We start from the raw sequence: 23,425 nt of genomic DNA on the forward strand, positions 1-23,425 counted from the left end.
CTGTCTCTTAGCATCTGCCCTCGGTACTGGCAGGATCTCCGAGAAGGCTATCCTCCTTGTCCTCAGCTTCAGTTTCCTCCCCAGGATCCTGAACTGCTCAGTTAGTGTAGTCCTGTTGTAGCTCCTCCTGCTGATGTCGTTGGTTCCAACGTGGATTATCACCGCTGTCTCCTCTGTTTCAGCTCCGTCCAGGATTCTCTCTATTCTGTCAATGATGTCCTTCGTTCTCGCCCCCGGGAGACATGTCACTAGTCGGTCCTCTCTCCCTCCTGCTATGTGACTGTCCACTTCTCTCAGGATTGAGTCTCCCACTACAATTGCAGACTTCCCCTTCCTTGGTTGTCTCTCTGGTCTCAGGTCCGTGTCGCGATCCGTTAGAATTTCCTCTGGGTTCGGTTGGGTCACTATCTCCTCTGTCTGTCCAGCTCCTCCGCAAGGTCCTACTCTCATGGCGTCTGGTGGATTCTGTCCAATTGCCTTGCTGTTTCGTTATACCTTCATAGTACAGTATATTTAATTTAATTTAATTCTTATATACCACTAATAACTATGAGGTTTCTAAGCGGTTTACAAAAATGATGCATTACAAAGATACAATAGATAAAAATAAATAAATAAGATAGGTACTTGGAAATTTCCCTAACTGTCCCAAAGGCTCACAATCTAACTAAAGTACCTGAAGAAACAATTTATGAAAAATAAAGATAAAAAGATAGAGATAAATATGAATATTCCAACAAGTAATATATAAATAACTATTTTACATCTTACAATTGAAAATATTCTATCATCGGCAAATATCAGGATACAATTATGGAGAGGGAATTTTTTAGCAGACAGGGAATGTGGATACCTAGCGTGAGGAAGAAATTCAGGATAAGGTGTTGAAGTTATGTTCGCGGGAGAGTATCTGGCTAGGACAAGAATTTCTTAAACAAAGTGGTCTTTAGTTCTTTCCGGAAGATGCTGTAGGTCAACCTAGCGGTATCGATGAGATAGCCTAGCCCTGATTGCTGTCTACCAGCTTGAAACATATACAGAACTGTACACTTAAGATTCAAGTTAATAAACACACTTTAAGACAGGTGAAGCGGCATCTGTTAGATAACCGTAGGGTTGCATTAGCAAGCATACGAGGGCTGTTCAAAAAGTATCAGACCTTAATTTTCTTGCGTAAACAAATAAAACTAGGGAGGTGTGGTTTGGTGCATGGATGTAGGCGACCCTAATGCGCATGCTTGAATTTTTTACCGCCTACAGAAGCTGTCAAGTTGCCGGCAGACCGTCAATGAGTGAGGAAGTAAGTGAGCGCCGTCCAATTTTCATTTTTGACAAAATGACAAGAAAAAGTTGAACGACGCTACTGCATTAAATTTTGTGCAAAGCTCAGCGATTCCCAAGTGGAAACGATCTTCAAGATTCAACAGGCCTTTGGGGACGAAGCAATGGGCACCCCACAGATAAAGGAGTGGTACAACCGCTTTAGAGATGGCAACACATCAGTGGAGAGTGAAGCACGTTCTGGTAGGCCCTTAACATCCAGAAATGAGATCGTCATTGACCAAGTGAGGACCCTGGTGATGCGAGCAACCTCAAAAGAGGTGTTCCAGCGCTGCTTCTGACAGTGGCAGAACCGTTGGAAGAAGTATGTGGCAGCCCAAGGGGACTACTTTGAAGAAGATTAGTATAAGATTGTTGTATCTGAATACGAGTATTTTTTATGAATAAAGGTCTGATACTTTTTGAACAGCCCTCGTATACACCTCACTGCGAGGCTCCAACAGTGCCAAAGTGCCACTGTCTGAATGCATGTGACAGCAGTCTGCATGGTCTGGCAGACTAAATAAGCACTCAAGATGTTTCATTGGCCCATATAGTTCTTTTTTTCTTTTCTTTTTTAGAATTTTAATAATTTTTATTGTCAGAATATCATAATGCAATACAAAAAGACTGATCACCAATATGAAAAAAAAACAGTACTCGTCAAATACAGAGCCATGGGGGGGGGTTCTCCAAAAAATACACTGTCACTCTTCGGCATATGACAAAAATACACAAAATGACCCAGTCCCTCACTCATAAACACCCCCACTCCACCCATCTGAAGTACCTCCCTCCCTCTCCCCATACACAAGCTTGGGACTAAGTGAGAACATCAAGACGACACCCCCAAACAGATAGAAGAGGAGAAGAGAATTCACATGAGAACCGTCTCAGATTTCCTCAGGTGTTACCATTTCCTTCCATGAGATATATTGGCCCATGTAGTTCTAAGCGGGAAAAGGGCCACAACTCTCAAGTCACACAAAAGAGGGATGGGCAAATAGAAGATGGGTAGGCAAGACTGGTGGAGAAGGAAAGAAAAGATGAAGGAAAAATCAATGGGGCCTGGCATCAGTGGGACGACTGTTACCCATTTACCAGTGAATTTGAATATGTTTATCAGCTACTATATAAAAAGTGGCCTCTTTATGTGCGATTAAATGTGCAAGTCAAATAAATTTAGGTCACAATCTCGGGGCCAAGTTTAAGACCTCCTTAGAGTCAGCTTTCAGTGCTAAATCCGTCTACTCAGATTTTGAGTGGCAAGTTTAGCCAGATACGGAATAGCCCAATTAGGAAAGTTAAGAGCTGCTGAAATTCTATTCAGGAGGTAACTGTGTGTTTAAATCCAGGGTAACACATATAGGGAAATAAGTTTTAAAACTGAACTAATTCAGCCTCTTTTTTTTTTTTTTTTTTTGGCTTTACCAAATGAGGAAACTAGGCAATCTAACAACATTAATGAATTTCATTTTAATTATAAAATTTCCTGGACTTACAAATTACCAATAAAAGTTGCTAAGCTGTTTTCAGATGAGGGGGATTTACAAGAGTCTCAAAAGCTCAAAAAAAAAAAAAAAAAGAAGATATTATAGTACATAAGCCTTTAAAGTATGAAATCCTATTAGAATGCACCAAAAAAAAAAAGGAAATTATGCTCAAATTCAAAGTAATTTAAATTCTAATTCACAACAAGCTGAAATGCTGGCCTAACCAATACAACTAACTTTTAGAAAAAGAGAATGGATTATGAACTTTGGCAATTTATGTTCATTTTGAAAAAGAACATCTGTTTCACCGCATTTTTTTCCCCCAAAATAAATGCATGTTCCTACTTGCACTTATAGACCCTGAGGCTCATAACTCTGGCGCTAAAGCAAACAGCATCCACCCCATACCGTGGGCACAGCACAAAATCTTAGCTCCCCAATGCTAATGATATGCAAGTCCTAGGCATTCCCTGAGGCTGAAAGTAAGCGGGAGGGGCCTGCCTGGCGCGTACGCACGAGTTTCACAGTAAGTGCAGCCCTTGTGCGCATGCCCAAACCCGGATGTGAAGCGCAAACTGGCGATGTTCAAGGTAAGCTTTTCAAATTTATTTTCACTTGAAAGGCTTGTAGTATTTAAAACACAGAAAACAGGTACTACTGTGCGTTTTCCACTTTTGGGTTTGCTCGGACTCGCGCACACCCGTTTCTCAGTCCCAGTGCTTAGAGTCTTGCATGGACCTCCTTCCACTTACAAAACAAATCAAAACCAGCAGATTTTAAAAAGAAAATATAAGAAATACCCTTTTCAACCCCCCCCCCCCCATCGCCCAACAGTGCCAGCTCCAAGAGGACCTTAGATTTCCAGCAGTAAGAGCAGGGTTTGTGCGCTGTTCACAGAGCATCAGGAGAGCATAGCAAATGGCCTCTTTAACATCCATTTGACTACATTTAAATACAATTTTCAGCCCTCTTTGGTGCACAGGTTATTCCCTGCACTAAAGCTCTCTGATCATTCTGTGTAGGTTAACACCGGTGCTAGTCCAACACTAAACAGCTCTAACACCAACATTAGGTAAAGTGCAATTTTCAGCCAAAGTCACTTAAGGGATCATTTATGACAGTACATACTAACACAGTTAATGTACAATGTTTACTGCCAGGAACTGCAGTAAATAATAAGCTTTGAAAGCCTTAGCGTGTTCAGTCAGTAAATGATCCACTTAATGTGACTGCAATATTAACCCGACAAATTCAAGGCCAGAAATCACACTGTATTGACACCCCAGCCCATTTATTTTAACTCAAGAATCTTGTAGAGCAGTGTTTCTCAAACTTTTCTAGCCCCGGCACACTATATGGAGCAAATATTTTTCATGGCACACTAAATGGAGCAAATGTTTTTCCACAGCTCGATAATTGAAATGATAAGATTGCAAACCAACAAAAAAATTATATCTGAGGGTTATTTATTTAAAGTCCTTTAAGATATGTGTGAGTAATTGTAACAATGGTGAAACTAAAGTAGGAGAGAATAGAATTGCTAATCAATGCGATAGATGTGCTTGTTTTTGGGTGCAAAAGAACTCAAAACGCAGCTCAATAGTTGACAAGTAGACACACATTTCTTCATCCACCATCTGCAGTCGCTCTCATTTTTTTATTTAATTTCTGTCAAAGCTGAAAATCCAAGTTTGCAAAGATCCAAACGGTAAAGCCTTGATTGCTTTACTTGTTTGTTGCTCAAGTTAGGACAGGGGTGTCAAAGTCCCTCCTCGAGGGCCGCAATCCAGTCAGGTTTTCCCCAATGAATATGCACGAGTTCTATTAGCATACTACGAAAGCAGTGCATGCAAATAGATCTCACGCATATTCATTGGGGAAATCCTGAAAACCCGACTGGATTGCGGCCGAGAAGGGACTTGAGTTAGGATAACTACTGCATAAAAAAAAAAAAAAACTACAATTACTTGCCAGTCGCGTCAAAGAATGATGCTTGTCTGGGCAGTTGAATCCAGCAACACACAGATGCTCATATCATTGACAGACTCTTGCATATGCAACGTACATGTCATCTATTCTAGTGTATACTTATGAAGGGAATTTTTAAAATAAAGTAAAATTCTGGAATCTCTCGTGGCACACCCGGAATCTCTTTGTGGCATACCACTGTGCCATGGCACACAGTTTGAAAGACATTGTTGTAGAGGAATACATTTTTAGAAATGGAAAAGTTTCCACTAAAAAAATAAAGCACAGAAAAAATTGGAACATTTTTCATTCCATGTATCCAAATGCACACTTAAAGGCTGAATAATGAATTCCAGTGGAGAAATATAGCAATTCAGTCTTAAAAATATCTTCATAATTTTGTAGTTCAAGTAAGATGTGATTGGTGTGACTTCTTTATCATGTAAATTGCAAACACTTTGGATATCCTTGAACTGAGCATGGGCAAGGGACCTGAATCAGCAGCTAGAAGCATGTCGCAGATCTCCCCTCTGCTCAGACAGCACAGGCGGGGCTCAGGCAATCCTGGCACAATCTTCAAGTGGCGCGACTTGGGCATCCCGACCAGCAAACTAACCATAGGTGCCACAAGTTACTGATTAGAGAATGACACGGTGGCGGTTTACCCGCGGCCACCGCATTTTAGCCGCGGGTCACCCGCCGAAAACGGGGAAGAAAACTAGCAGTCGCTGCGGCGACGGGGACAAGGCCATTCACCGCCCGCGGGGCGGTGAATGGTCTTGTTTCCGCAGTGAGGTATCAAGGATCGCGCGGTCCCCGCAGCCACCGCCCGCCCGCCCGTAGCATTTAGCCAGCTCCCTCCCTCCACCTCACCTTAAATTTCGAGTTTTCCGGCTTCCTTTTTTCCGAGCCGCACGTGTTCAAAAATCAGTGCACGCGCGGCTGCGCGAGTCAATCAATCTTCTCCTCTGACGCAACCGGAAACAGGAAGTTGCAGGAGAGGAGAAGTTTGATTGACTCGCGCAGCCGCGCGTGCACGGATTTTTGAACACGTGCGGCTCGGAAAAAAGGAAGCCGGAAAACTCGAAATTTAAGGTGAGGTGGAGGGAGGGAGCTGGCTAAATGCACGGCTTTTTGAACGCGTGCGGCTAGGGAAAAAGGAAGCCGGCAAACTCGGAACGAATATAAGGTGAGGTGGAGGGAGGGTAGGGGCTGCTGGACCATTCTTCATTACTTTGCCATACTAATTCCATTCTATGTTAGGTGCCATGGACTCAGATTCGAGTCCTAGCGATGATGAGTTAAAGATCCCAAAAGATGCTGCGGGGACGGTGACGGGGCGGTGAATGGGATGGCAGTGGCGGTGACGGGGCGGTGAAAGGGATGGCAGTGACGGTGACGGGGCGGTGAATGGAATGGCGGTGACGGGGCGGTGCAGAGGATGGTGGGCCGGTGACGGGGACAGATTTTTTCCCCGTGTCATTCTCTATTACCGATCCCCACGCTAGCATCCTGAAGAGTTTACACAGAGGCCTTACAATAGCCACTTTCCTCACTCCTCCTCCATTTACACCAAATACCTCAGTCCAGTCCATTCTATCATGATGGGGTAGACCGTGAGGAGCGGTGCTGCCAGTACTCCCATTATCACCTGTTTTTTGTACCCTATCAAAACATTTTCCTGGTCCCCAACACCTCAAAGTCTCTCTAGCACACTGCTGTTTATCGTCTTTCTCCTTGCAGCAGTAAAACAGAAAGAGTTAAAACTATTGAACATTATCAATGTTAGTTCAAGAAGAAGAAGAAAAAAAAAAGAAGTCTCCCTTGGTAACGGCTCTCTTCCAAACAGTGTGAGCTTCACCTTTTTCCTTGCAAGAATTTTTCCTAGAAGCATGGCCAAATAGAATGAGCAATTATTCGTAAGCCAAAAACAAAAGAGGTACTTTCCTTTGAAATGAAGGCCGGAAGAGTGTCCTGAGCCATATCAATGAACCCAGTTCTGTACCACAAGCACCATTAAGGCTGGAAAGCTGACAGAATATTAGCTCTAAGTAGTGACCACAAATTGCACAATACCCATTTCTAGGTTTTATATAGAAATTTTAAAATGGGGGAAGCTGCTCATATTGGCAATAGTCAAAGAAATTGCTAATGAACCACACTGATTCTCCTCTATTTGGATGGCTACTCTATGACCTAATGATAATGAGCAACTCCTGCAGAGTTGGGGAACCAACAACTCTGTTGTAATGACACCCCACCCCAACCATAAAGCACAGTTACTTACCGTAACAGGTGTTATCCAGGGACAGCAGGCAGATATTCTTAACACATGGGTGACGTCACCGACGGAGCCCTCGGTACGGACCTTTTAACTAGAAGTTTCTAGTTGGCCGCACCGCGCGTGCGCGAGTGCCTTCCCGCCCGACGGAGGAGTGCGTGGTCCCCAGTTAGGATAAGCCAGCTAAGAAGCCAACCCGGGGAGGTGGGTGGGACTTAAGAATATCTGCCTGCTGTCCCTGGATAACACCTGTTACGGTAAGTAACTGTGCTTTATCCCAGGACAAGCAGGCAGCATATTCTTAACACATGGGTGACCTCCAAGCTAACAAAGAGGGAGGAGGGATGGTTGGCCATTAGGAAAATAAATTTTGTAACACAGATTGGCCGAAGTGTCCATCCCGTCTGGAGAATGCATCCAGACAGTAGTGAGTAGTGAACGTGTGAACTGAGGACCAAGTGGCCGCCTTGCAGATTTCCTCGATGGGCGTGGAACGGAGGAAAGCCACAGAAGCAGCCATAGCTCGGACTCTGTGGGCCGTGACAGATCCTTCCAGTGAGAGACCGGCCCGAGCATAACAGAAGGCAATACAGGCAGCAAGCCAATTTGAAAGTGTCCGTTTGGAGACAGGACGGCCCAAACGGTTGGGATCGAAAGACAAAAAGAGCTGGGGGGATGTTCGGTGAGCTCTGGTACGATCAAGGTAGTAAGCAAGGGCACGCTTACAATCCAGCGTGTGCAACGCCTGTTCTCCAGGATGCGAGTGAGGCTTAGGAAAGAAGACGGGAAGCACAATGGACTGGTTGAGGTGAAAAGCTGAGACCACCTTGGGAAGGAATTTAGGGTGGGTACGCAGAACAACCTTGTCATGGTGAAAAACAGTGAACGGTGGGTCGGCAACCAGTGCATGCAGTTCGCTAACCCTCCTGGCAGAGGTGATGGCAATTAGGAAAAGCACCTTCCAGGTAAGAAGCCTGAATGAAGTTGTGGCAAGAGGCTCAAACGGAGGTTTCATAAGGGCAGAGAGAACCACATTCAGGTCCCAGACGACGGGAGGAGGCTTGAGAGGCGGTTTGATGTTGAAGAGCCCTCTCATAAATCTTGAAACCAGCGGATGAGCCGTGAGGGGTTTTCCGAGAATAGGCTCGTGAAACGCAGTGATGGCACTGAGGTGGACTCTGATGGAAGTGGTTTTGAGGCCAGCGTTGGACAGCGAGAGCAAATAGTCCAAGACAGTTTCCACCGCCAAAGAGGTGGGTTCTTGATGATGCCGGAGACACCACGAGGAGAATCTGGTCCACTTCTGATGGTAACATTGAAGAGTGGCCGGTTTCCTGGAGGCGTCCAAAATGAGGCGGACCGGTTGAGATAGATTCTCCGGAGAGGTCAGCCCGAGAGAAACCAAGCTGTCAGGTGGAGGGAAGACAGGTTGGGATGTAGTAGAGACTGATTCTGCTGTGTAAGTAGAGTAGGAAACACAGGAAGAGGAATGGGCTCCCTGGAGCTGAGTTGAAGCAGAAGGGAGAACCAGTGTTGACGAGGCCACCGAGGGGCGATGAGGATCATGGTGGCATTGTCCTTGCGGAGTTTGGACAAGGTCCGCAACATCAAAGGAAGTGGAGGGAAGGCATAGAGGAACCGATCCCTCCAGTCGAGCAGGAATGCATCCGGGGCCAGACGGTGAGGAGAGAAGAGTCTGGAACAGAATTGGGGCAGCTGATGGTTGTGAGGTGCTGCAAAGAGGTCCACCTGCGGAGTGCCCCATCGAGCAAAGATGGAGAGTAGAGTCGGAGGGTCCAACGTCCACTCGTGAGGTTGAAGGATGCGGCTGAGATTGTCGGCCAGAGAGTTCTGTTCGCCCTGGATGTAGACCGCTCTGAGAAAGAGATTGCGGTCCGTGGCCCAGGTCCAGATGCGCAGAGCCTCCAGACAAAGGGGGCGAGATCCGGTGCCGCCTTGCTTGTTTATGTAGTACATGGCGACTTGATTGTCTGTGCATAGGAGGAGGACTTGAGGACAGAGAAGATGCTGGAAAGCCTTGAGGGCGTAGAAAATGGCTCTGAGTTCCAGGAAATTGATGTGATGACGACGCTCCTGTGGGGTCCAAAGTCCCTGGGTGCGTAGATCTCCCAGGTGAGCTCCCCACGCGTAGGGGGACGCATCTGTGGTGATGATCATAGAGTGGGGGGGCAGATGGAAAAGTAGACCCCTGGAAAGATTTGAGGAGTTCAACCACCATTGGAGAGATTGCTGAAGAGATGATGTCACAGAGATGGGATGAGAAAGAAGATCCGTAGTCTGTGACCACTGGTTGGCGAGCGTCCACTGAGGTGTACGAAGGTGGAGACGAGCCAGAGGAAGGACATGCACTGTCGAGGCCATGTGACCCAGGAGGACCATCATCTGTCGAGCAGGAATGGAGGGATGCAAGAGTACCTGACGGCAGAGATGGAGCAGGGTCTGCTTGCGATCGGAGGGGAGAAAAGCCCTCATTAGCGTGGTGTCCAGAACTGCTCCAATGAATTGAAGTCGCTGGGTGGGAAGCAGATGCGACTTGGGGTAGTTGATCTCGAACCCCAGGAGGTGGAGGAGAGAGATGGTGTGATGAGTAGCCTGTAGCACAAGTGGAGACGTGGGTGCTTTCACCAACCAATCGTCCAAATAGGGGAACACCTGGAGGTTGTGAGACCTGAGGAAGGCCGCTACCACTATGAGGCACTTGGTGAAGACCCTGGGTGAGGAGGCGAGGCCGAACGGTAGCACCTTGTACTGATAGTGGTGGTGCAGTACCTGGAATCGCAGGTAGCGGCGAGAATGTGGATTGATGGAGATGTGAGTGTAGGCCTCTTTGAGGTCCAGGGAACATAGCCAGTCGTGTTGAGAAAGAAGAGGATAGAGTGTGGCAAGGGAGAGCATTCTGAACTTCTCCTTGACCAGACACTTGTTGAGGTCCCTTAGATCGAGAATGGGACGGAGGTCTCCCGTCTTTTTGGGTACCAGGAAGTAGCGGGAGTAGAATCCCTGCCCCCTTTGATCTGGAGGTACTTCTTCGATGGCATTGAGAAGGAGGAGGGATTGAACCTCCCTCAGGAGGAGGGGGGTTTGAGATGAGTTTGAAGCAGACTCTACGGGAAGGTTGTCCGGAGGCAGAGTCTGGAAGTTGAGAGAGTAGCCGTGGCGGATGATGTTGAGGACCCACTGGTCCGACGTGATGACTTCCCAACGGCTTGAGAAAATGGTGAGACGACCCCCGATAGGCTGTGGAAGAGGTAGCGAGGGTGGATGACTGGCTATGCCCTGGAGAGAAGAGTCAAAAGGGCTGAGATTGTTTAGCAGGCTGAGGAGGCTTGGAGGGTTGGGTGGCCTGAGACCGAGCCTGGGCATGGTGCTGCTGTTGACGGGGTCGCCGAGATTGTTGGGGAGGCGGATTGAGTGGCCTGGCTGAGAACCTCCGCTGGTAGGATGATTGAGGCCGATAGGGTCGAGCAGGTGGAGCCTTCTTTTTCGGCTTGATTAGGGTGTCCCACCTAGTCTCATGGGCGGAGAGTTTCTGGGTGGTGGAATCCAGTGACTCTCCAAAAAGCTCATCCCCGAGACAGGGGGCGTTGGCCAGGCGGTCCTGGTGGTTGATGTCCAGGTCGGAGACTCTGAGCCAGGCCAAGCGACGCATGGCTACAGCCATGGCAGAGGCCCGAGAGGTGAGCTCGAAGGAGTCGTAGATCGAGCGGACCATATACTTGCGCATTTGGAGAAGGCCAGATATGTGCTGCTGGAATAGCGGGACCTTGCGCTCAGGAAGGTACTTCTGGAGGGCAGACAGCTGTTGGACCAAGTGTTTGAGATAAAAGGAAAAATGGAAGGAATAGTTGTTTGCCCTGTTGGCAAGCATGGCATTTTGGTAAAGTCTCTTGCCAAACTTGTCCATGGTCTTACCTTCTCTGCCAGGAGGGGTAGAGGCATAGACACTGGAGCCCTGAGTCTTTTTTAAGGTGGATTCCACCAGAAGGGACTCATGGGGCAATTGAGATTTGTCGAATCCTGGAATAGGGATGACACGGTAAAGGTTGTCCAGTTTACGGGGAGCTCCCGGTACCGTGAGGGGATTTTCCAAATTTTTGTAGAATGTCTCCCGTAAGATGTCATGTACGGGAAGTTTGAGGAACTCTTTAGGAGGTTGCTCAAAGTCTAAGGCTTCTAAAAAGGCTTGGGACTTTTTGGAGTCAGATTCAAGGGGAAGTGACAGAGCAGCAGACATTTCCCTCAGAAATTTAGAAAAAGAGGACTGCTCAGGTTTAGAGGAGGCATCAGGCGCCGATGGTTCCTCATCAGATGAGGAGGGATCCTCCTCGGTACCGAGAGGAGTCTCCTCCCATAAATCCGGATCCCTGACCTCTGGTGCGTGTCGGGACACCGGGGTGGAGGGTGCGGTGTGGTGAGTTTTGGACAAAGATTTACCAGAGCGCACCGAAACGGCACCAGGGGAGGACGATCGGCGTCGTTCTCGGTCCCGAGAAGAGTGCCGTACCGCCTGGTGCCGAGCAGGATCCACTGTGGTTCGAGAATGAACCACAGGATCATCAGGAAGTTGTTGTGCCGAAAGGATCGGCATCGAGGTGTTTACCGGTACCGAAGGAGTGGACACCGGGGGCTCGGTGCGGGGCTCGGGCCGGTCTGGTACCGGAAGGAGCGGTGCCAGGATAGAGGGTAGCAGTTGTTCAAGCTGTTTCTTCAACTGCTCCTGAAGCTGAGTTTGTAGGATGGCCGAGATACGGTCATCCAGGGGTGGCATCGGAACCGCTTTCTTTTTCTTCGGTTCCTTGGATGCCGCTCCACGCCCCGGCGATGAGGAGGCCGATGACGAGGCACTCACCGTTATCGGGGCGGAGCGTTTACGGGACCGGTGCGATGCCGGTATGGACGGTGTCGTCACCGTAGCTGGAGGGCGCTCGAGGGAAGAGGAAGGCTTCTTAGCCGGCTTACCTGGCGCCAGTGGCGCCGATGCGGGATCGGTCGGTGTCGAGCTGGACGGTGCCGATTTCTGCGGTACCGCCGCTGAGGGTGATGAATCCATCGCCGACTCGGAGCCGAAGAGCAGGGTTTGCTGGATTCTTCGGTTTTTAAGAGTACGTTTTTGTAAAGTGGCACAGCGGGTGCAGGAATCTGCCCGATGCTCCGGACCCAGGCACTGCAGACACCAATTGTGTGGGTCAGAAACGGAGATCGGGCGTGCACACCGCTGGCACTTCTTAAAACCGACCTGCGGGGGCATGAAGGGGAAGATAGCCTCCGCAAAATCGAAGTCCGAGGCCTGTATAATGGCAACAGGCCCCGCCGGGGCAAAAACGAAAGAAACAATAAAAATCAAAGTTTTTTTTTTTTTTTTTTTTGCAATTGAAAGAAAAAGGAAACCCGAAGGTAGAGGAAGAAAAAAATATAACAAAAGCGCGAGCGGGAAGGCAAAAAGTGATTTCAACGGCCGTTGAAAAAATACACGCGTCTTCTTCGCTCCGCGGAAACGAAGAAACTGGGGACCACGCACTCCTCCGTCGGGCGGGAAGGCACTCGCGCACGCGCGGTGCGGCCAACTAGAAACTTCTAGTTAAAAGGTCCGTACCGAGGGCTCCGTCGGTGACGTCACCCATGTGTTAAGAATATGCTGCCTGCTTGTCCTGGGATAAAGGTCAGCATCGGTCGTCAGTATCTCCCAGGAGAGTATACAGAGTAGCACATGCCCTTTGAGAGGGAAGATGTCTGCAGCCACCACCGCAAGCTCTTCCTCACTGTTGGTGTTCATATAAGCGGTTGCGGCGGCAGGCAATAAAGCAAACAAGATGCCAGGAATTATTAAAAAAGGGATGGTTAACAAAACTAAGAATGTTATAATGCCTTTGTATCGCTCCATGGTGCAACCTCACCTGGAGTATTGCGTTCAATTCTGATCTCCTTATCTCAAGAAAGATTTAGCGGCGCTACAAAAGGTCCAAAGAAGAGCGACCAAGATGATAAAGGGGATGGAACTCCTCTTGTATGAGGAAAGACTAAAAAGGTTAGGGATCTTCAGCTTGGAAAAGAGACAACTAAGGGGGAGATGTAATTGAAGTCTACAAAATCCTAAGTGGAGTAGAATGGGCACAAGTGGATCAATTTTTTCACTCCATCATCTGCCTCTGAAACCAAGCCCCGAGCTAGCCAAGTGTGGCAAGCACATGCCGGAAAGGTAGCCATGGCTGCCACTTTAATTCCTAAGGCTAAAGCTTCAAATTGCACCTTGAGATCAGATCTACCTTGCGGTCCTGAGTATCTTTCAACATTACACCTCCTTCACTGGGCAGGGAAGTCTGCTTGGTGGCCTATGCTACCAGCGAATCCAGCTATGGTTGAACAAACAACTGTTGAAAATCTGGGGTCATGGAGTAAAGCTTGGCCATAGTCCTGGCAACCCACAGGGACCCCTCTGAAGACTCCCAGTGGTCAGAAAGTAGCTTCATGATGCCATGAGGCAAGGGAAAGAACAAGGTCAGAATGGAGCGCTGTGATGTAGAAGTTCGCGTAAATTCCAACGCTAATTCTCTATTATGTCCAGGATCGCCGATACCTTGGAACAGCCACCGCACCATGGAGTCTTCCCTCTAGTTCAGGGCCCCAACTGACTGTCTGCTGGTCTCATGCAGAAAACCAGTCTCTACCAGGGAACTGCATCCTAGGACAATAAGAGCATGGAAACAGACCTTCCATCCTCCAAGTCGATGTCAGACTGGACACCCTGGTCCAGCTCTGGATCCTCATCTGCACATGGCACAGGCTGAGGACTAATCCTCGGTGCTGCCACCACTTTTGCGCCTTCAGCAGATGCTTTGGAACCCTGGCAGTTTAAATAAGCATTCCACATCATGCTCACAAAATCCAGGGCAAAGCCTTGCTCAGGGGGTCTTCCTGGGCTCCACAGCATTCAAGCTTCTGCGCTTCACCAAATCTCCTTCAGAGGGCTCTGGAAAGAGTCTCTTTCCCTGGGATTGAACCTCCTGCTGATTTCCAGTCCTGGAGAACTCAGAGGAGTCTGAGCGGAAGGTTTCTGTCCTTCCCCCACATGCTCTGTGGCATGCGACACAAAGACCCTCCTTGGCTGACCAGCCAGCACAATCCTGGCATGATAAAAGAGTAGAAAGACCCGAGAGGTTCATCCCTATCAATTTTAAGCAAAATTGAGTGGTTTTGAGGCAGATGGGAGGATTTAGATAAAAAAACTGTTTAAAACCCAAGATGGCTACTGCCAGTGAAAGTGAGTCAAAAACAGCCTAGGGGAGCTTCCCTGAAGTTAAAAAAAACTATAAGGAAAGGGGTTCTGAAGGAGGGGGGACCTTAGCTCTGGCCCTAGAAATCCTTAAATTTTACTTTTCCAGTCCCCCCCCCATAGGCTATAATAGCCTCCTTACTCACTGTGCCATGTGGTGCCTGCTTGCCTCAGCTCAGAAGTGCAGCTGGAACAAACGAAGAAAAACTCTGCCTCACCAGTTCGCTCTAAGAACTTGGTCTTTGGGTTGTCAGTCAGACTGAGCCTCATCCCCCGGAAACTCTCTCACCACGACTGAGGGAGGACTATGCAGCCGGCCCACTATTAATCCCAGGCAAGCCAGGAGGAGCCAAACACCTGCACTCAAGCTCCTGATAAATCAGGTATGCAAGCAGCTACTCAGGGAAGGTCCCCAAGCTCCAAAAGTATTACACTGGGCTGACTAGACAGGTGTCCCTGAGGGCTGATCCTGCTAGCAGCAGACTTTCGCCGCACATAGTAACATAGTAGATGACGGCAGATAAAGACCCGAATGGTCCATCCAGTCTGCCCATCCAGTCTGCACAAGTCTCCATCTTCTCCCAGGCAGATGTCCTACAGAGTCTCTTACTTAAAATGACAGAAAACACCCCCCCCCCAAAAAAAAAAAAAGTGTTAAAACCACACAGCAGATCAGAAACATATCTGAGCAACTTACTTGCAGAAGAAAAACCGACGGGGCAGGAGCAAGCCTACTGGGATGGAGGCAGAGTAGAAAGACGAGCGATGTCATTCTGCAAGCAACTTGCAGCTTCAGATGCATAACCCTAGCGTTCAGGTCTGCTAGACACTTTGCACTAGTCAAAAAATATATTTTTTTAAAAATGGAAGGGTCTCCAGCTCCAAACTGTCTGGGTCTTCTTTAACTATGTATGCTCGTAGCAATGTTCTGAATCTCTGAGTGTTCCTATTTTGCCTTTCAGCCTAGATGCCCCTCTCTCTCTCCTCCTTGTTTAGGTTGTTTGTTTGGGGGGGGGGTTGGGGGGGAGGTTGGGGGTTAATATATATCTTGTTCAAATGCATTGTTTTACTGTTTTTGCTGGTGTAACTTGTACTGATTCATTTGATCAATAAAAGAGATTTAAAATTAAAAAAAAAAAGGAAGAAAACAACAAAAAGAAAACCCCAGCATAAGAACCCCAGCATAAGTTAGATGCAAAGCATTGATAAGGAAGGTGAAAAGATTTTGAAAGGAAACTTGCTGGAGGGAGAAAAACTCACGGTAATAACTTTCAGGTATATTAGAACCTGAAAGCCTGTGATGAAGTCAGTTGGACAATTAAATGAAAGAGTGAAAGGGAGAACAAGGCCATAGTGGAGAAACCGAATTAATTCTTTACATGGAAACATGATAATAATAATAACTTTATTTTTCTATACCGCCATAATCAAACGACTTCTAGGCAGTTCACATTGAAAGAAGGCTTAAAGCAGACTAGAGAAGGTTACAGAGAAGGGCAACAAAAAAAAAAAAATGAAACGGGAGATGGAACAGCTCTCTTACAAATAAAGGGCAGACAGGTTAGGTCTCTTCAGTCTGGAAAAGATGGTGATGACAATAATAGAAATCTATAAAATAGTGAAGCAAAACAAATTAATAGGAAACAGTTATTTACCCTTTCAACTAGTACTGGAGGACACACTATAAACTGAAAGCAGATTTAAAATGCATCTAAGAGATTGTCGTTATAAGCACTTTTTGGATAGGACACTGGAATATCAGGCGGGTAAGATGAATTCTTGGATGAGTCCGTTAAATGGTCCATCCAGTATGCCCATCTGCAGCATCCACTATTCTCCCCCTTTCCCTAAGAGGTCCCACGTGTCTGACCCACGCTTTCTTGAACTCAGATTAGAGAGCTGCACGGGAACGGGGCCGACAGGAATCCCACGGGTTCCCCCTTCGGATCGCGGGGATCCCGTGGGGACGCCCCCTAGGGTCGCGGGGTTCCTGCGGGGTTGTATGCGAGGCTCGTCTTCTCCCTACCTGCCCTGCCGCAGCACACAGCCGATCGGAACGGAAGTCTTCCACGATGTCAGCGCTGAGGTCGGAGGGAGAGCTTAAGCGCAACTCTCTAATTCGGATACAATTTTTGTCTCCACCACCTTTACCGAGACCATTCTTCTACACATCTACCACACTTTCTGCAGACAACGTATTGCCTTAAATTACTCCTGAGCTTATCACCTCTTAACTTCATCCTATGCCCTCTTATTCCGAAGTTTCCTTTCAAATGAAAGAGACTCGCCTCATGCACATTTATGCCATGTAGATATTTAAATGTCTCTATCCTATCTCCCCTCTCCTAGCCTTTCCTCCAAAGTATACATATTGAGATCTTTAAGTCTGTCCCCATACACCTTATGACGAAGACCACCGACCATTTTAGTAGCCTTCCTCTGGACAGACTCCATCCACGACAGAAAGCTTTAGCGGAGGGAAAGCTTCCGGGGACACCAAAGGCAGTGAGTTTACTTCATTTAGACTGCCCGTAGACCAAAGAGTGCAGGATTGCAGCGCCATCAAAAAGTTCCAGGTCCCAACCAGGTAGGAAAGGCAAAGAAGATGCTGCCAGACCTCTGTGGGAAGAAAAGATTGGGCAGAAAGAGGGAGAAGATAGTGGACATGGATGGAGAGGAGGGGAAGACATGGAAAAGTAGACAGACTGAGAAAGAAGAAGGAAAAAAAAAGTGAAAGTTGAATGTTAAAAGGTAACGCCAAAGATAGGGCAGAAAGTGAAGGAGAGAAAAACAGCAAACGGATAAGAAGGTCCTGGAAACAGTTAAGAGCCTAGGCAGAAGAAAGTGCAGCCAGAGCCTGGGAAAAGATGATTAGAAAAATAAAAATCACCAGACAGCAAAAGTAGGAAAAATGATTTCATTTTCAATTCAGTGATTGAATACGTCAGTTTTGAGAATTTACATTAGCTGTCTACATTTTGCACTGTTCATGAAGAAATGCATTTCTCTCTATTTCTCTGGTGTTGTAATGCATGCAGAGTCTGACAGCATAAGTTACGTTTGTGTATATTAGGACTTTTAGTTTGTGGTCCTGTTATCTGCATAGGGTTCATCTGTGTGGCCAAGGCCAGGTATTCTGGTAGGAATGAATGTTGAGAAGCGCTATTGGCATCAGGGTCCCAAGTAGGAAGATATTTATCGGCTCTACTTAAGTCCTTTTGGGCTCATAACAGCCCACGCTTACAAATTAGCAAAGACCACTGCTCTAAGGAGTTGTAAATATTGTAAAAACCAGCCAGATCAGAGAAACCAATAAGGAAATTGATAAAAGTATTCAGTATAACATAGCCCTACTATGTCACAACTGTTTGTGACTGGATACAAAGGTATATAGGATACCTGTGACCAGGGCTGTGGAGTCGGTAGATAAATGTTCCGACTCCGACTCCTCAGTTTTTTGTACTTCAGACTCCGACTCCAGTACCCGAAATTTCCTCCGACTCCTACTCCTCGACTCCGACTCCACAGCACTGGTTAATTTTCAGATCGTTAAAATGGAATGTCAAGTTGAGAGAAATGAGCATTTTCGACACCACCTTCTTTTTGCTTTTAATCAAGGTTCTAAGGCCGCAGAAGCTGCTCGCAACATTTGTGCTGTGTATATAGTGGGTGCTATAGCTGAAAGAATCGCTCGTGATTGGTATGCCAAGTTCAAAAATGGAGTCGGTAGATAAATGTTCCGACTCCGACTCCTCAGTTTTTTGTACTTCTGACTCCGACTCCAGGTACCCAAAATTTCCTCCGACTCCTCGACTCCGACTCCACAGCCCTGCCTGTGACAATTCATTGTTCCCTACTTAAGTACAAGGCAGATAACCAGATCTACTCATACAAAATTAATGTTTTCAAACCTGGCCTTGGTAGATGAGTGAAGACAAACAAACCACAGTGGAGATGTTCAATGATGTTGGTGTGCAATTTTATTTCAGAATTGAGAAAAATCTGCGCGATGGCTGGACACGCACGTGTTTCGACCAATATGGCCTGCCTCAGGAGCCCTATTACCCTTGTATGATGTAGAATATAAAAATCGATGAAAAACTCTGAGTTCTTTGTGTGTGCAGAGGTCTATAAGGATCTTCTAAAATGTCCTGTCTAAATTAGATTGTAAGCTCTTCTGAGCAGGGACTGTCTATTGTATATTAAAATGTACAGCGCTGCGCACGCCTTTCAGCGCTATAGAAATAATAAATAGTAGCAGTAAAAGCACCCATAGTACTCTGCAGAGTTTTTCATCGATTATATGTCACATCATACAAGGGATATTGCATTAGTAATAAGGCTCCTGAGGAAGGCCATTTTGGCCGAAACACGTGCATGTCGACCCATCACACAGATTTTTCTCAATTGTGAATAAAATTGCACACCAACAATCGCTGGACATCTCCACTGTGGTTTGTTTGTCTTTGTTCAAACTATGGCGATTTTCTCCTGGTTTTTCTGACCTTGGTAGATGAGTCACATTATTAAAACCAATTAAAAAAAAACAAACAAACATTAACCAGTACCTGAAGCCTGAATGACACAAAGTTCTTCTGCTAGTAATGGCACAGTTCAAAGATACTGATCAGGCTATGAGAGCTAGATTCTCAAAACTTACCGTGCCTTTAACGATGGTCGCTAAACCGACTCCAGACAGTTTAGCATGGCAGTATTTTAACAGAACAGCTCACCGTGGTCTTTGCCAAGCTTCCTTTCAGCCTCCGACTCTGCCATGCAAATGTATTACAATGAGGTCATAAATATTAAAGTGGTAGTAAAATGGACTCATTAATATTTAAGCGTGCACTCTGGGCAATTCTCCACCATTGCCGGGTGCGGTGCTGGTTTTTGATAACCAATAATTTTACCTGCTGCTCCGGAGGGGCAGGTACTGAGAAAAGCACATCTCAGGCAGGTGTTTTAGAAAACAAACCATAATTCCCATAAATAGTATTATAGTTGTATAATAATTTTTTAGAGGAAAAAAAAATCTCAAAGCATTTCAGGTGCATGTACTAAAGCCGTGTTTTATGCAAGCTTGTTGAATGCCAACGCTTGCATCTCCTCTCCCTTCCATCAAACAGCGCCTACGACATGTGCATATAATGGACTCCAATAAGGGACGGCCACAAGATGCATGTCTACGGCGTAGCTATTTCCCAGCACGAGCAATTTACGTCTCTTTATGTGGACTATTTTGCACGTGTCAGTCACTATCACCAGCATCTAATGTAAATTTGGCGAACCTCCACAAACCTCATTTGCATGAACGGGTCTTTGAGAATGATTTATCTTTTTGAAAATTGGTACATTTGCAGCCCGTCAGATTTTACCAGCGATATTAAGAGAATCTGGCCCTGTCACCTGGGCTCTAGTTAGCTGCAGAATAAATGTCAAAAGGTTCTCTTCCCAGTTCAATGCCAACACTGAAAACTTCCTGGGGGGGAGGAGTTATCAACGTTTGGTTACTACTGTATTAAGACAGGTTATTTTACCACTAAGGGCTAAATTCACTAAGGACACCAATCGTGTCCCGACCACTTTGCGACCAGATTGTTTCCAGACCCGATTCACTAACCTTGGTGCTGATCAACCTCCGATCCGATCCACACCTGCAAATAAGGCGGAACGTCATGCAAAGTAGGCAGGCAGCAATTCGCTAAACAAAATCTGGAACACCGACTGGGCTGGCCGATCAACAAAGAAACGACTGCTGGGGACCAGTTGCTCGCATCCTTTCTGACTGCCCTCTCCTGCTCTCTGCCGCCCTGCTCAGTAAACTCCTGCTCTCTGCTCCGACCGCCCTTCCCCACAGTGCAAGCCCGTGGTTTTAACCCCGCGGGTTTAAAGCAGGTTAAAACCACGGGCTCTCGAAATAATAGTAAATGTAAAAAGTAGTTAAAAGTTTTTTAAAAAAAAAAAAGGTTTGCAGCTCTGTAAGCATGCACAGACCATCTACAGGCAAAGAAGATGGTCTGTGCATGCGTCGGGATCGCTATTCAGCGATTCGTGCGGTCGGTTGGGGGAGTGATTCCAATCGCCCTCATTTGCATGCGAGCGCTTCATGAATCAGCTCCCCGGCCACGGATCGGATCTGATCGCTCATGGATCAGATCCGTGGGCTTAGTGAATCTAGCCCTAACTCATGCAATGTTATCACAGGTCCATTTTATGCAACAAGACCTAATTACTAATTTTCCATATCCCTGATCCCTTTTCATTTGATATTCTCCTCCTCGGCTCTATGGCCATCACAACACCTTTAGACATGTATCAAGACCGCCTACTGACAATCCTGATGTTTCTCGCTATCCAGATTATACTTCAACATTGGAAAGATTCCACGAAACTTGATTTTAATCAATGGTGGAATTCTGTATGTCTACATATTAAATGTGAACGCCATATTGCTGATCGTCATAATTCGCTATCCTCATATACTAAAACATGGTCCTTGTTGTTGGATTACTGTAAATCTGACCTTTGATTGCAAGATTGATTGATTGATTGTTTTTGTTCTTATCTTGCAATGCTTTATATTATGACATATCTTCTCTAATATGTTTTGACCCTTTTTCTACATGGTATACTTGCTCTCTCTCACTTATACCTTTCTGCCCCTACAGATGCTGTTTCACCTATCCGAAAATCTTCTTAACTCCTCCTCTTTTATATACTTGAATTGCTGTATTGTATATTCCCTTCCCTTTTATATGCATAACTTTTTCTTTTGCGATTTGATATAGTTGATGAGTGTTATTACTAGTTTGTTTTATGCTTCTTGGAAGCATGTATTACATTGTATTGCTGTTTTTATGCATGCTTTTTTTGATTTCATGAAGTGCATACAGCGGTGTTCGCTTATGAATACTATTTCGATCTTTTCTTTGTTTTTATTGTAATTTCTTTTAGCCATTTCATGCGTTTTTATGATTGTGTTGGTTCATTTGGAACCCACTTAGGTTTGTAGGCAGGATATAAATCTTAAATAAATAAATATATAACTAAATAAGTCTTAAGCGTAGCTTTGATAACATGCCCCTATAAACTGACACTGTGCGAGCTACCACTAAAATTGGGGCACTATCAACAGAACGATGTCATAAAGGACAAATCGTCGTAGTCGCATAGGATCCAGTCAATTACTAACAATTCATCCTTGTATCACCATTCTTGCTGCAATGAAAATTCTTGGCATCATCACAAATTAGCACAGAGAGAGTGCTATTAGGTCTTAAGCTTACAGAGGGGAGTAAGAAAATGTTTTATGATGCGAGAGGGCATTAGAAAGAGAATCCTGTACATATTCCACAACTTGTTCTTGTAAATGTTACGCTCTCAGCACACTTTACGATGAAAGGACCTACATGAAACACATTTTGAGAAATGCATCAGTTACAACTTGCATCATATCAATGCAATTTACACACGTGTAAAAGGCAGAAGATTAAATTTTGACTACAAATGATTTAGCCAGGGGTGGTTGCTTATGTACCTCTTAATTGCTATTTGTTAAAAGTAAACTAGAATTCTGCACATACACAAAAACAGATATATTGTAGATCTAAAACAATATGCAGCATTGCCCAGTGGTTTCATTTTTGTCAAATTAAGATCATTGATCCCCCAAATAAAATATCAGAGTGTTAAAAATGCACAAAATTCCACCCGGTGTATGTTTTATTTTCATGGCAGTCAAGGTCATTTTTCTGGCACCAGTATTATTTTAATTGGGTGGGGGGGGGAGGAGGGTCTCTTTACAGCAACATTTTTAATAACTGGGCATTTAAATAAAATTATGTTGGATTTTTACCACTATATTTTTATCATTGTATTTTCATGTTTTTATATGTCAGTGTATAATAAATTATCTCCAGAACATCTGTATCCACAGTTTTTTGTTTTCATCAATGAAAACACACACACACACGTTAACTAGAAAGCATATTTGGAAGATACCCTTTTTAAATAATTGGCAGTATCTACAAACTTACTAAGAAAAAGGTTATGCCACTGCTCTTCTACTTTCAAATTATCCTTCCTGCAAATGCAAGCTAGTCTACTGCAGTGATAACAATGGATTTAAGTGGAATTAATTTATACAATGACAAGATTTAATGGGGGTGGGGGCAAGCTGTTCATCCAATATAATCAAGCTAAGTGCATCCCTTGGCTCACCTTCGCCTAGTCTACCAGGTCTGGGTGCAGGCAGTGGCGGGGCCAGGATTGCTTCCCACGTGCTCCCGACCAGCTGCAGCTTACTTACCGGATTTGGGAGGATATCTGTAGACGGAATTGGAAGGGATGTCCACCTCCTCCACGCCGGCATTCTGCCTGCTGGTCAGCGCTCCCATCTTTCAGCCCCAGGCAAATCAGAGGGGGGAGGGGGGAACCTCCGTGGCCGCGCGCGCGCGCGGAATAGTTCAGAGGGAGAGAAGGAAAGCCCGGACAGCGCGTGCAAGGAGAGCGCTCTTCCGTCAGTCGAGCAGCGCGAGCCGCCGAGGCTATTGTTAGCAAGTCCCTTTCCCACTGCGGCTTTCTAGTGGACGTCAGAGGTGGCGGGACTCGCAGGTGGGCTCAACCTTAGCAAAGGCTGACTCGAAGTTGCAGCACGACGCACAGCCATTATCGCCGCTCCCCCGGCTCAGGTGGCACTGGTCGGCGACCGAGAGCGCGCCGGGGATTGGACGCGTGAGACGCCGCAGCCGCCGGGCTAAGCGGCCGGGCGGAGGCACCCATGCGACGTCAGCAGCAGCTCGTCGAACGGACGACCTTCGCCCAATAGGGGACAAGAGGCGGGCGGGTAGGCGTTCCTGTTGCCAGAACAACCCGAACCCAGCGCGAGCGCCGAAGTAGAGAGAGTAAGAGTAGGCAGGGCGTGCAACTTTCAGAGGCAGCTCGATTGCAGTTGTTTCGGATTTGGATTTTACAATTATTTATTCCCTTTTTCAGCTTTCTTGCACCCATGCGTTTCATTTTGGATTTTATTTTTTCTTTACTTGGTTCACACTTTTTCATTAAAATAATTCA

The 23,425-nt window shown here is 46.2% G+C and overlaps 1 protein-coding gene across 9 annotated transcripts in view; it reads right to left on the reverse strand.

The window, feature by feature from the left end:
* Positions 1–23,186, reverse strand: part of RNF157 (ring finger protein 157) — a 158,359-nt gene extending 135,173 nt beyond the window's left edge. For 2 of the 9 annotated variants that reach the window (XR_004540800.1, XM_033960245.1), the window contains exon 1: positions 22,662–23,182. Coding sequence is in view for 7 of the 9 variants with exons in the window: in XM_033960245.1 (XP_033816136.1) it covers positions 22,662–22,749 (88 nt within the window). In the remaining 2 variants the exon portion in view is untranslated. Of the gene's footprint in view, positions 1–22,661 lie in introns of all 9 variants that reach the window. The other 7 variants (XM_033960242.1, XM_033960243.1, XM_033960246.1 and 4 more) reach the window with 5 other exon arrangements.
* Between the last annotated feature and the right edge of the window lie 239 nt (positions 23,187–23,425).

The sequence above is a fragment of the Geotrypetes seraphini genome, chromosome 10 (genome assembly GCF_902459505.1).
Source record: "Geotrypetes seraphini chromosome 10, aGeoSer1.1, whole genome shotgun sequence".
Lineage (NCBI taxonomy): Eukaryota > Metazoa > Chordata > Amphibia > Gymnophiona > Dermophiidae > Geotrypetes > Geotrypetes seraphini.